We start from the raw sequence: 14,834 nt of genomic DNA, 5'->3' as shown, positions 1-14,834 counted from the left end.
TTACACTATACAGAAACCTCTGAAGGCTAACAGTTGAAAAAAATGGGGAAGAAAGGGTAAGCAGTTCCCCATCTAAAACAACACAAGCAATATTTGTATGCCCTAAGACACACCATGTGTGGTCTTTACAAAAAGCAAGTCTTGAAATCGACAGAAAGCAATAGGTGCTTTGTTTAATACTATGACATCAATCATTCTACACTGAGCAACAACATTTAACTACCAGGCTGACTAAACACAAAGGAGACACAACCATAATGAACGAAGAACCCTCAACATCCTGAGGAGCCATAAAATGGCAATCACTGAACTTACTCGTACCAACCTAATCAGGTAGGGCTTGAGAACAGTGAACACAGAATCACATAGGCTGGAAAAGACCTCTAAGACTGAGTCCATCTAGCACTGCCCAAGTCTACCCACTAAACCATGTCCCTAAGCACCACACCAATGTCCCACATAGCAGTGTCCTCAGCCATCTATACTGAATTCCAAATACTATCAAAGGGAAAACTCAAACATTAAACCAGACAGTTGGGGTTGAAACACAACAAAGGAAGAAACTGAGGAGGCTGCTTGGGTACAAAACACCCTGGGGCGTGCTGGAGGGGCTGCCAGAGCTACAGACAACCTTGAAGTATTAAAAACTGAAGGACTGAAGGATAAGCTTGTTAAATGGAGTGATGTTGCAAACAACAAATCACTAGCTCTGAAGACTAGGATTAGAGATTCCTAAAGGTATAAGATAACCTAGTGATCCCAGGCAAAAGAAACAGTGTCATGAATTTAGTTGTGATTTTTTGTTTTCAGTCCTTTAAATTAAAAGTTCCACTGTAAGTCTTACTAAATAAATGAATAAATAATTTAATAAATGTTTATTTGCTGCACTGTTAAGCCTGTCTGGTGCTGGGAGACAGGATGAGAAAAGAGAAACCTCCTCCACAAAAACAGCAAATCCAAAGTAGTTTGAGCAGGCGCCTCTGACAAACCTATAGCCTGGAGTATGTTTAGGGAAGCCACAGGCTAGGGAGCGTTTCCTGCCAAACTAGAGAGAATCAGTGCCAAGTGCTTTGAGTTTTGGTAAACGATTCCCTCCAGCAGGTACAAACCAGCACCCCTTCTGTGAAGGGCAGGTGGCCAAGATATATACCACAGCTCCAAAGCAACCCTGAACTATCTCAACTGGCATGTGAAAAATTTTGTAAACCAGTACCCAATATTGTTCAACGCTATACTTCTAGTTCACCTTCATGTAAGTTGACTTTGGTAAAAAGAACTACATTTTATCGCAATTATTATTTACAAAACAATGGACGACTCCATGTTAATTACTTCAGTAAGCTTGTTTACAATAGAATTTTTATCCTATGAGAGGAGGAATGTTATCTCATGAGCTCACTTCTGGATAAAAGTGTACAGTCTTCTTCAGAACTCAAGACTTGCTGAGGTCTAATATTTCAGGACTATTCACCTTGAGATGATTCCCCAGGAAGCAATTTGTGAAATTTAGAAATTGGTGAAATACCAGTTACTTTTAAAAAATACATGAATAAATCCAAGTTACAGGTGAAAATCCCCAAAATACACAGCCATTTTTAGTGCTAGACACAGCAGAATAAAGCATAACCAGCTATACAATTCTAATGTAACAATGGATAAAAAATCTAAATAAATATTACAATAATTTTAACTCTCTTCTCCTCCTGCTTCCTCCAAAGTAAATGCCAACCAAATTATTTTAGCCAAGTAAGATTCAGCTAAGGCTCAGTCTCTGCAGGAGAATGCATAGTACAAAATTGCTCATAAAGCTTTTTTCAGGTACTACAGTGGATTTAACTTATTCAGTAAAATTATACTAAAATGAATATTTTGAATTTATGTAATTGTATAAAAAGTTAAGAAAAGCTATACTGGGTGATATAGTCCAGCATCCATTCTCCAACAGCAGTAGTGGGAGATGCTGCTAGAAGTATATAAAAGTGTCCAATTATAACTGAAAAAATATACAGTCCAGAACCATTCTAAGCTAGAGATCCTATCTTACTCTCTACGTCCTCAAGACAGATTTTTTTCTGATTAATTTTTCAAGTCATCTTTTGAACCTGCAACATCCTAAGACAAAGAGTTGACAACTTAACTAATCATCTGGCAAAAACATACACTGCTTTGCTTGTTTTGAACTTCATCTCTTAATTTCATCTGATATCCCTAATTTTTGTAAATGAAACCAAACTGAAAAATAGCTCCTTTCTAGGGGGGGTCACAATTATTTTAACACAAACGAGTCAGAGAAATAGCTGTACTGATGCAAAATCCACATGTAATCAAGGCCAAAAAGTTTGATCCTATTTTCTGTGTGGATTCAAAGCTCTTAAGCAAGTCACTGGGATTTGGAGCAGGGCAAAAAATTCATGAAGTGGAAACAGAATTTCTCAAGAAACTGTTTAACCCTACTATATGATTAGCATTTTTTGAGGAACATAATTTAAAAAAAATAAAGCCTTCACTTCTTTAAGAATTCTCAGTAAGACTGTAAGTCTGGGAACCCACACGTAATTCATACTTTTTGGCAAAAAGAAAGAACTAATTTGAGAAGAGGTCTGGCCTAAAATATATATAACCAGACAATCCAGTTTCCAAAATTCTGTCTCTGAGCTAGATAATTAAACAGCTGAAAGGCAGCTATTAATCATTCCTAAAGAGTCTTTTTATTATCCTTAGTGGTTTGTCTTTAACGGAATCAAGCTAGTCACCAAACAATATTATGCACAAGTAAGCAGAGCCTTGGAAAATGGAAGCAGTAAGCAGCGCATCTAGAAGCAGAAGAGATTACTTGGTATTCAGACAGACAAGAAGCCTGACAGCTTGATCAGACAGGACAGAAAGAGAATGTAAACTCTGAAGGAAGAGAAGCAACCGCTATTCATTTTTTTCCTTACTTGTTCTGTAACCAAACTGTATCGTACCTGTTTTTTTTCAGAACGAATCAAAATCTCAATGTCCTAAGCAAACACATTATCCTTGATTTTAATGTTTAATTCCTTCTCTTTTAATAATTCCTCTTTAAGACTACCTTTGTGCAATTTCACGTGCACATCATTTTCATCCCAAAAGAAGAGAAGATGCTGAAGTTACCAAAGCTTTGACCTATGCTGAAGGTCAAAGATTTCTTGGGATCTATATCCAGATCCTACCCTATGATCCCAATAACCTGTACTGCTGTGACTGAACAGTGCTAGGCAAGCGAAAAAGAGGAGGGGATGGGAACTGAAGTAAGTGCAGGTCTTAACAAGTCAAGTCAGGCTATACAGATTACAGTTATATATTTTTTTTCAGCCTTAGTTTTCTCAAAATATAAACACAATACAAAATAGTAAGTATGTCCAAAGACATTCAGGAACATTCAAGAATAAACACAAAGTGACTGAGAACTGGAAAATACGTTCACTATTTTTATAAATAACAATGCCTCAATGCACTTTTGTTGGGTTTACTTACAACAGAGTCAGATCAAAAGAGATTGTTATGGGGACCAGATGAGAAAGAACTAATATGGCATTGACACCAATAAGAGTCCCTGAAAAAACAATAGAGAAGTTGCTAGCTGGGGACTTATTGCCTACCTGCTTTTACACAGGCTAGAAGTGTGTGCTTCTTACCCATGTCTAAGCCCAAGATCAAAAGATACTAAATCATTACAGGATCTTAGGCTTAAGTAAGAGAAGTATGTCATTATACATCTATGTTAGGTGAGACTGAGATAGGGAAAAACCACTGCAAGAATGTCAGAGAGGACAAGCACAGATGCTAGCATATTGTAATATGGTCCTCGCAGTAACAGAACAAACTCTAAATCACGTCCACGTAAGGATTAAAATAGATACTGAGTAGAATTTGGCTATATGCTTCTGTTCTTTTAAAGCAATTATGTAAAAATGCAGACATTTTGGCTTTTTTTTTTTTCCTGTAGAAACAGTATCTCTGGCACTATAAAAGTCTTGTAGATGACATGTCTGAAGAGGTATCAGAGATGTCCGCTGATATTAGGCAGACTAGTTCAACATGAGGCCTCACCTGAAGGAGGCAGGATGGGCATGTCACCTGGAAAGGATATGCACAAAGAATACAGGAAATTATAAAGGATACCAGAAAGGTAGACCAAAGACCATAACCTGAACTTGAAAATGTCAGCACCTCTGCCTGTCTATGTCCAGGATTAGAGGAAAAACTAACATCAGGACATTGTGCCACATTTATTAATACTAAATCTGTGTATTACCATATCATCCACCACTACAAAATGAATCCAGATCAGACATGGTAATTCCATGTTGTCAAAACAGTTGTGCTTTACTATAGTTTATATCAGATATTTATGTTACTGTGCAAAAACAGATGGTACCTCATCCAGCACAACATCCAGAGATGCAGTTACCTCCTTGCAGCAAATACCTCTTTGTTACCAGTAAAATGTCTTTGTCTCATTTCAAAATTTTGCAACATTTGGCTCTGACTTGCTTTAGACACTACAAAACTAGTTGAACCACAGTCAAACACTCTTGATATTATAACCACTGATAAACATGACAAATTGGTGAGTTATACTATAATCTGGACTTTGTATGCAGTAGACTCACCAGCCTAGAGACTAACAAGTGCAATGTATTAAAGCAGAAAGGTACATTCTTACCTACAGAGCATTAACATTTTGAAGTGATAATTCAAAGGAGAAGAAAGACTAAAGTGAAGTTTATGAGGTAGCTCAATAATTTAAGAAACAAAAACATTGCAACCTTAGTATGAGCAGCAGGATTGCCAAATAAACGTAGTGAACAATATTTCAATATATTTTAGAAACTATTACCTTTTACTTTTTCCCCCTTAAATGATCCTCGAAGATACTGCTCACTGATCAATGACTTCCTCCTCCACAAAGATGTTCCAACATGTGTTGAGTTTTGGGGACATTAGTACCACCTCTAGAGCATGGAGTTTGCCTACAGGGATAATGTAAGTCAGCTTTATTGCAATATTAAATGGTTCTCTAAGGTTTTCTTTTTATTGTTCTTATTCTACATCCTATATTTATTACTAGAAATCTGTTTCTAGATAGAAGATAGACTTTATGAATGAATCTGGTAGAGAATGAATCTCCATGTAATGGTGATCCTAATTTAACCCTCCTTTGGAGAGACCAAGAAATTTAAGTAATTCAGTTCCCAGATACAAACTTATTCTGAGGCTGAGCAACTTATTTTGGAAGGCCCTGATGGCCAGAACTGACTTCCAGAAAGAGCAAGACCTTTCAAGAAGGCTTTTCCACTACATTCATAAAACAAAAGCAAGATATTATGGTGAAAATAAAATTTAAATTCTCCAGTATTTGTGGAAGCTACCAGTATAATCATGCTCTCAGTTCAGTTAGAGTAAAACCTTTAAAAATTATGATTGAAGAAATAGCTTCATTTTCTTCATAATTAATCATAGTTTGAACATATACTCATTTATTTTGACAAAGTACTGTTTGATGAAATAACATCAGTTCTGACACTTAGAGGTGATCATGTTAAAAACATAATTCAGATTCTGTAGCATTGCAGAACTAATAAGAGTAATAAAAAGAAAACCTTAGAAATACACAAAAATATTGAACAGAAGCTGCCTTACCTTTCACAGAAAGGCAGACTCCAAGCTCTCAGGTGGTACTGAAGTTACCGTTCCAACACATGTTGGGACATCTTGTAAAACAGGAAGTCTAATCATGGACCTATTAAAGAAAGAACAACAATATAGCTTAACAATCTTCTGAAATACTCACTGGTTATGTTTATTTGGCAACACTGCTGCTGATACTAAGATGGGAACATATTCCCACCTTTTTTGAAAAGGAAAAAATAAATGTAAACAACATTTAATTATATAACATTATAACTTATAACATTAGCAATCAATGAATTGCAATACAAAACAACGCATTTGCTATTAAATACAATAAACTCTTTTCCCAATCTCAACATAATAAGCTAAATGATCATAAATGTGAGGATTGATAAGAGGATGAGAACAGTGCACACCTAATCTAAAATTTATAGCAAATTCCTTGTGTTATATTAGCGGGAAATATAAACAACCAACCAACAACCTCTGCACTCACTAAGGAAGTTACTATTTCAGATGTCAGAATTTAGATACATCTTCACAATTGTGCCTCTGCAGGTGACATACTTAAGTTCATAGGAACTATAGAAGGGTAATATAAATGGCATACCCAATAACTTGCAATTTGTAATTGTACAATACGTAACTTTTTTTTTTCCCTGAGAAGCAGCATCTAGAATCACAGAAAACACCAGTCTAGGTACAGTTCAATTGGACTAAGTATGTTGTTAGGGTAACATACAACTTCAAAATGCTATGCTAAAGGAGAACAAGCACTTTATAGGCTAATTTGCACATTAGAACTATTTCCAAACACAAGAGTTATGTCCACAGATATTTAAGGAGGCCATCATGACAGAAAGATGCTGTTGGAAAAAAATGATATTAAAAGGAATATTTCAGTTTGAAGACAAATCAACTCGAGGATAACAAGTTAAAAGTCAATAATGAAAACAACTAAGATCAACAAAAAGTGCAGTGAAAACAAAAATATGTTTGCAGGCAATCTGATGGCTCAGAAATTCAGAATCCACGACTGTACTCTAAGCAGCTATAAACCCCTCTAAAGTAAACCAACCACAGAAATAAGTATACTTTTATGTTAGAACTGCTCTGTATGTGAAAGAGCAATCATCAATAGTACAGTGTGATCTCATTCAAACATGAATACAACTGTTGACAAACAAACAGATGAAACAGAGATGACAGAACACCTCTATTATTAAACTAGTAGCAAATGCTTTTAACAGAGGCTCTGAAATCTACTGGCCTGGTTCCATGAAGGATATTCCAATCACTTTTTAGGTGGTTTAGCAATATAAAATGCCCTTCAGAGTATTCAAATTATTTAAAATGTATACATATGCATACAACTCTGCTGCCATTGTGATGCCACATAGTAGATTCACTGTACTACAGAATACAGAAACACAGATAAGCTATTTCATTGTTTTAACATGCATTTCTACAGCAGACGTGCAATTCAAATGTGACTGAACGAAGAAAGAAGCAAGCAGATCAATGATCAATATTTCATTAGACAATTAAAAATATCCTGTATGTAAAGTAACAAAAATGTAAATTTGTAAATTGTGTTCAGCTTAACCTTACAACTGTTACACTGACAGAGACAGTGACTTAAATCTATAAAGCTGAGCTGCTCTGAAGCCATTTCATGAATGACTGTAGACCTCCTAACTTCTGATCTAAGAGCATTTGGATTGATTAGTGCATTTTCAAGTTTTGTAATAAATCCCCTGCATGACTACGTGTAGTCTTGCCTAAAAATCTATCTGGACGAAGCAAGAGAATCCAGTACTAATTTTCTGGTAAGTAATGTCAGAGGTGTATGCTATTTTGTCAACATAATAGACTTTTTTCAAAGGAAATTTATATCAATGCCAGATAACAGACATAAATGCAGTATTTCTCAAAAACAACCTATAGAAAAATCGATTTTCTAGCACAGATGTAAAAATAATTATGAATCACTGTGAAATAAAAATACCATAAATTATGCTCCAATACATTTTTATCACACACATTTAGGTAAAAATAATTTGAAAATAAAAGATGGACGGTTAAAATGGATTCCATATGGCCAAACCAGTCCCACGTTTCTTAGAATGTCACATTTGTAATTATTCTATTTAGCCAGAACTCCATAACAATACAAATTGAAGTTAAAAAAACGGGTGAAGAACACTGAAAGTGAAGTGAAAAAGAGAAAGAAACAATCTCACTCAGGGAATACAATATGCCAAACTTGTGTTATGTTATTATTGCTTTAAGACATTTATGATTAAGATTCTCCACCTATTGTGACATTTTAGGGATAGCCATGGAAAAGCAAAACGCCATCATCTCATTGGAGAGGAAATCAGAATTGAAACAAAGCTGTGGGGATTAATATTCTGCTGTAGACTCTCAGCTTGTGAGGATACCATGCTCTGGTGACCACAAAATCAACAGCAAAGTTTCTCGAACAGCTAGCAGAGTCTTAGAGACCACCAATTCTCAGCAAGAAGGCTTCTCAGTAAAGGACGTAACATTGTCCTGAGTGGAAATTTAAAAAGTAACCTGCGTAAGAAAAGCAGATTTCATCCCACTGTACCATGCTGAGTGACATCAACAACAGACGAAATTGAAGATAATCGTCAGGGCTTCTGTACGCAAAAAAAAATGTATTATGCTACGAAAAACTCATCTTCCCATTAAAAACAATAATAAATGAGAAAAAAAAGTACCAGTCAAACATGCACTGCTACAAAATCTCCAGAATAGTTTCACCAGAGTTGGATAAAGAATAAGGTTAATGACTGTTATTTAGATATTAGGCTAATAATTTAATATGTTTCTTGTTCATCTCACTGTATGCAACTCTTATTTATACACAATTCTAGTTATTATTTATCATATAATATTTTTTCCCCTTTCTCTTCCATATCTGTTCCCTTCCAAGGTCTTAATTATAAGGCAATATGAATAGGGTCACCTTTTTATCACATCCTTATGTGCTGTTAATGTTTAATGTTAACTAATATTAAATATAAAATACAGTTTAGCCTAATTCTCATCTGCTGAGCCTCAGAAACAATGCTGCAATTCAAGTAATTCCCGAGTCAAGGAGTTTCTATCTTCACAACACTGTTACAAACCATACTGAAGCTGCACTCTTAAAACAACTTGCTATGCCATACTGTTTTATTGACTAAGGTGTTGCCCCCTTTGGTAAACAGTGGAAACTCAGAATGTGTAAAACTAGCTTCTAAAACCTAATGAAACCAATACACCATTTTAACCCCCCCCAAAAAAAACAAAAAACTTATGAATGAATAGAAGTGAAACAAGTACAAGCACAAAGTTATTTTTCTTGTTTCTTTCCCATGAAAAACATACGAAAAAGCTCAGATTTTTCAGCACTTTTCAACTTATCTTGCCCTTTAAAGAAATATTACCCTTTTACTTATGAAGTGAAAGGCCTAAAAGTTTTAAAAATTTATATGCACATCAGCGCATGCATGAAGAACATCAATCTCCACCTCTTGACTTCCCAATAAGCGAAACAACAGTCATAGAGCTCTTTGCATGTGTTTCATTGTGCAGTCATACGGAAAGATTAAGGTTTAAAGTTTATGATCCTGTATGGAATAGCAAAAGAAATACATTATCTACTAAGAAATATCCACTCTTGGTTTTGCATCAAAGAAGAATTTGAAACAGTCGCAACACTGTCTTCCTACATGAACAAATGGCAATGATTACCAGCCAAAGATGACTAGATACAAAATTGGATAAGGAAGCATGTGGGAAGCGGATGAATATCTTTGCATGAATTACCTTTCAGTTACTTCTTCCATTTAAAAGGATCAATAATAATATTACTCATTTAGATTTAAAATAAACTTTGGATGATAACACTGCCAAGTTGAGCAGCAGAGATAAGAACGTACAATATATTAAGAAACCTTTCACTATAACTTTGAGGCATTTGGCTGGTGGTTACTGCCAAAGACTGAATAGCATCTGCTCTCACTTTAGCAGTTTATATTCTGACTCTAGTGAATGGAAGCACAATCTCTGAAACAGCCTTTGGGGAACACTACTGAGTTGCTCGACAGAGCTCTTACTCAGAAGAGAGGAGGAGATTAATATTACAGAAAACTTGAAAGATCTAGCTTTTGAGAAAGGAGAGAAGAGCAGTTTCCTAATACCGTACATACCACAAATCTCTCTTTTACTAAAACAATAAAAACATGCCCTTAAACTAAAGTGATCATTAAATATGAATAGATTTAAAGGTAGGAAACACGGTCTGTTTAAATTATATTCAGGTAAAATGAAGAAGTAATGTATTTTATCTTGTTTGTCAACACGCATAACAAAAACGGAAGAATGAGGACTCACATATACTTTCTTTTCCTAATCTGCTTGAGAAGGTCACAGCCTCCTTTGCTTAGTCCTGGTGTGTCTAGGCACAGCAACACATGGTAAGACTGAGTTGTCGTGATCTTACGATGTCGTTATTTTAAGTGCCCAGTAGCACAACTAGCAAATTTGTGTGTGGTCCCATGCAATCAACAAATCTGGCCACACACAGTGAAAACCAAACTTCTAAAACTTCAAAAATCAGCTGAAGGAATTCTCTCCTCAAGAGCCATAGATCCCAGATAGCAGCCACTAGTGAACCCTACAGCCACTTTCAAAACTATAAAAGGCTTCATATAAAGCCAAAATAAAGCTCTAAAAGTGGCTGCAGGAGATCACTAGGAGTGGCCGCTCTTTTGGATTCACTGCTTTTGAGAAGTAAATCCCTGCAGCTGCTTTTAAAAGCTTTGAAAGTTTCATTTCAATTATCAAAGCCAATAAAGCTTCAAAAAGAGCCATAGGGATTTGTTCCTCAGAGGAGCAAACCCCAAAAGGCAGTGATGAGTAGTGTGATGGGTTCTGTGGCTCTTAAAGTATGTACAGATTCCTGTAAGTCCTACACTTGTAATTACAGCTCCATGTTGTGCAGCAATTGTTACACCCAGACAGCTCATTAAGGCTTATATGGCAAATTCACTACTGATTTCCCATTCTTTTTAACAGTTTCACATCTCCATTTCCTTTTTGTTTTCTTACACCTGTATGAACCATCATGTGAGCATCCCTCACAACACATTTTCAACCAAATTTCATCAAAACCTTTCTGCCTTCCCATCTCAGACGGCAATAAGCCATCTCACAAAACGTTGCACATGCTTGCCCAGACTGCGTCACATAATGCCATCATCGTATCATTTCAGCAAGATAACTAAAGCATGTAAAATGATTCATTTCTTAGAATGGCTTCAACTTAAAAGGCGCCTAATTAAAATACAAAGCAAAGCTTGACAGTAAGTCAATGAAGAACCTTGCCTGCAACTGCAATATAAAAAGGCTTTCATTAATTCAATGAACATAAACACAAATAACATTTCAAAAGTATCCTTAAAACCCTAAAATCTTAAAAACCTAACTATGCTGATTTGTAACAATATCTTTAAAATCATAAGGACAACTAATTCCCTAAAAACTTTTATAAATTTAACTACTGACATAAGAAGAGTTTATAAAGGAAAAAAATAAATATATGCTCCCAAACAGTTAGAGCTTTGTATCCTAGGACTCTGATGATTCTTAAAATATTACCAAAAATTGTGATGAAAAGATACATTTAGGTACCAGAACATATATAGGATATTAACCATGTGTGTCATATAAAATATATTCTAGGCATACTTACTAATCTTAAAAAATCACTAATTTTGACTACGTATTTTTTCTACTGAAGTTTTTAACTTCTGTTTTCAAATGGCAGAGTGAATAAAAACACCTTTTAGTCAGGATAAATAAATACACCTTTTTGAAAAAATGCTCTAAGATATCACTATGAACTTAAATAGATGTAGGTGTTAGGAACTGAATTTGGTTTGTATGGGGAAAAAAATCTTGACAGATAACTTCAGCAGTACGTTAAATCTTATTCACAGGTGTCCTCTGTGACCTGAACTACTTACTCTACCCCTCTGTTTCAATCTTCTCATGTGTAAAACATGAAGGAGGATTGTGAGAAATAATTAATGTTTGCAAAGACTTTTGAGATCCTTGGATATAAAAACCATGGGGAAAGCATGAAGTATAAAAGTAGCAGTATACTTTTTTTTTTAATTCAAGTTTGGGGTCGCCAAGTTACTTTTATCATAAAAACCTTGAAAGTTTAAGGATACAAGTTTATCTAATACAATGCATAAAGAACAATTTTCAACAATCTAAAGTGCTAAGCATATTCTGTTACTTAGAAACACATAACACAAAAGGAAACACTATCAAAAGGAGCAGACGTTTCTCACCCATTTCAAGTATGCGTTTGTGTAGAGGTATAGCAGCAAGAAAGGGTTCATCTTTACAGGACTGTATCTGGGTTCCAACCAAGTCAGAGTTGGTAGCCATAATTCGGGCACTTTCTTCATTTAGATTAACACCGGCCATAGATGCAACATCATTGATGTCATCATCATCTCTATAATGAAAATAGAAATAAAAAATAATTCTGCATGTGATATATACATTTTATATGTTAACTGCTTCGCCAAAATGCAACATGCCTGGTGTCTGGGCCAATTTGAGGCACAACCACCAGGGTCTCAATTCTCATACAAAATATTCTCAATTCAGAAATAACTATTTCTCTGAATGTATTAGGAAGCCCTCAGAAGCAGGACAATTTGTCTCTAACAGAAGGAGTGACAGAGGTGTCTTTTCTTCATCTGCAAGTCAGTGATAGCAATGAGACCAGAATGGTCAGGAAACTAAGAGCAATAATCACCACCACCAATGACCAATCAAAAATTCTCTTTATGCTGAAACCTGGGAGTGAAATGATAAAATACATTTAAAAAAAAAAAAAGGACACAGAGACACTAAAAACAAAAACATGAATTTGGAATCTTGCACTGTTTCACATGTGCCTATCAAAATGCGCACCAAAGCGTTTTCAGCACTGGTTGGTGAAGATTTTTTTGACCCTGATGAGTATATAGGTAAGCTTGGTTTCCAAGCATGGTCTGACTATACACTACTATTTTCTCTGGTAACGTACAAAAATCAGTTGAACATGCCATCTAGTTTTAGAAAAAATGAGCTGCATTTGAGAAGATGATGGCAGCATTTCCCAAGCCACTGTTTGCCCTGCAATACCCTTCCTAACTGCTTGAGGAAGCATTGACTGAAAAATTTGAGTTTCAGAAGACAGATCATACCTCTATCTCCCAAGCATCTGTTATCTCCTACCCCTATAAGGTATGACTTATAACCGTGGAAACAAACCATCTGTTTTTAGCGCTACCTGTTTAGGAGATATGTATGACACTAATGCTGTATTTCAGTGTTTTCTAGGAGCAACTACATAACCTTTGAGAATATATATACGGAAAAGATCCAAGTACATCCAACTTCAGACTCCTACTACTGCATTAAACAAACTAGTAAAAGCTTAATTTAAAAGATTTATTAAAAAATATGACATTTGTGCCCTTCTATGCACCCTAGAATACTCACTTTCACCTTCCGAAAACTTTAATGCCTACCGTAAAAACCAAAGCTACAAGTAAGGTGTGAGAAAAAAAGAAAGGAGAGAAATCTAGAAATCCACAATCCAGATCCTCCCTGCATTGCACATAAATCTGGCTAACAATAAGTAATATATTAACTCTCCCCTATTTCCAGATCATGTTTCCAGGAGCTGGTTATTCAGGTGTTTTCATCTCCTTTCAGCACTCATCCATACAAAATCAAGATAGCATTCTTGACTTCTCCCTGAACTTGCCATCTGACAAGTCTTTTGGGACAATCTACATAAGCCCCCAAAGTTCTTTATGAGATTTGAAAACCCAAGACAAGTTTCACCTCAAAGAGCAGTGCAGAAGAAAAACATTTAGAATTTGAAATCAGTGATTACAACAGTAAGGTTTGCTAAATGAACACACATAAGCAAGTAAGAACTATCAACGTTCCCCTGAAATTAATAAGGGAGAAGAGTCTTTATTCACTATACAACACTGAGTAATCACTAGCAAAAAGGTCAGCTGGTTAAGAGGATCAAGTATTGCTCCCAAATCAGGCTATTCTGTAGAGTTTTTACACCTCAAAAATTGCTTGAAACTTCTGGTATGCCATGTAATAGCAAGAAATATCTCATTTTTCGCTGAACTTTTTTTTTTTTTCCTTAACTTTGATTATCCTGAGAATCCCAAGTTTTACCTTTTCTTTTTGGTAGGCACTGTGCTAGGGGCATGAACTCAAAGCAGTTAGTATCAGTAATTTGGTAAGAGATCAAAATAAAGTTTCATATAAAGAGATGATAACTTTCGACATAAATCAGTGTCCTTCTGCATGATTGTTCTGAAATTATTCTTTGAACAAAGTGAAAAATTCAAAGTTTTTCAGTCTATTTAGGGTATCAACATGTTTCAAGAGAAGCCTTATAAACATCTATCCAGAGCAGTTTTATCAATTCTATGTTCATATTTAATTGATTTCTGCAACCACATCTCATAGCCTAAAAATAGAAGTACTTCTCATTGCTATCTCAATTATGAATTCCTTTTCTTTTTACTGATTATCATGCTTATTTCTTCCCCTAGTAAACTCCTGTAAAGGTACTATTATGCAGAGCTAAAAGAGTAGAGTTGTTATTCCACGTTCATAAAAATAACTATGGCATTTTGCCACATGAACTTAAAAATAATTGTACTTGTCTTTCTAAAGTCACCGTGAGCTACTCTACTTCTTAGAATATTTCATTCTTATGAAACTCTGCTAAAATGAATTATCAGTACAGAGTATAATGAAAAGAATACAAATTTTAATGGAAGTTACTTTTTATCTATACTTTTAGTTAATAGATGGAGAAAATACAATCAATCTTTTACCCTCCTTCTGCTCAGTATTTTAGCTATTCTAATTTTTCATTTTATTCTGAGCACAGATCTGCAACCATGTTGCACATAAAAATACTGTCTGAAACAAAACTTTTTTTTTTCCCTTTGGGCACAAAATAGAATTTTGCTGAAGTTATCAAAAGCAGTGCAATAGCATGTATTTATAAGACCATCACTGTAACTCCTGGAAAGAATAATTTCCTGCCATCTTAC

General features: G+C 35.2%; 1 protein-coding gene across 1 annotated transcript in view; it reads right to left on the bottom strand.

Annotated features, from left to right (window-relative positions):
• The window catches only part of LOC121076953 (transcription initiation factor TFIID subunit 4-like), a 147,644-nt gene that overhangs the window by 93,585 nt on the left and 39,225 nt on the right, over nucleotides 1–14,834 (bottom strand). Inside the window, exon 10 of the mRNA XM_040571616.1 lies at nucleotides 12,033–12,202. Coding sequence (XP_040427550.1) covers nucleotides 12,033–12,202 — 170 coding nt within the window. The remainder of the gene's footprint in view (nucleotides 1–12,032; nucleotides 12,203–14,834) is intronic.

The sequence above is a fragment of the Cygnus olor genome, chromosome 12 (assembly GCF_009769625.2).
Source record: "Cygnus olor isolate bCygOlo1 chromosome 12, bCygOlo1.pri.v2, whole genome shotgun sequence".
Classification (NCBI taxonomy): Eukaryota; Metazoa; Chordata; class Aves; order Anseriformes; family Anatidae; genus Cygnus; species Cygnus olor.
The sequence above is the reverse complement of the archived record's forward strand: the minus strand, read 5'-3'. Positions and strand labels throughout refer to the sequence as shown.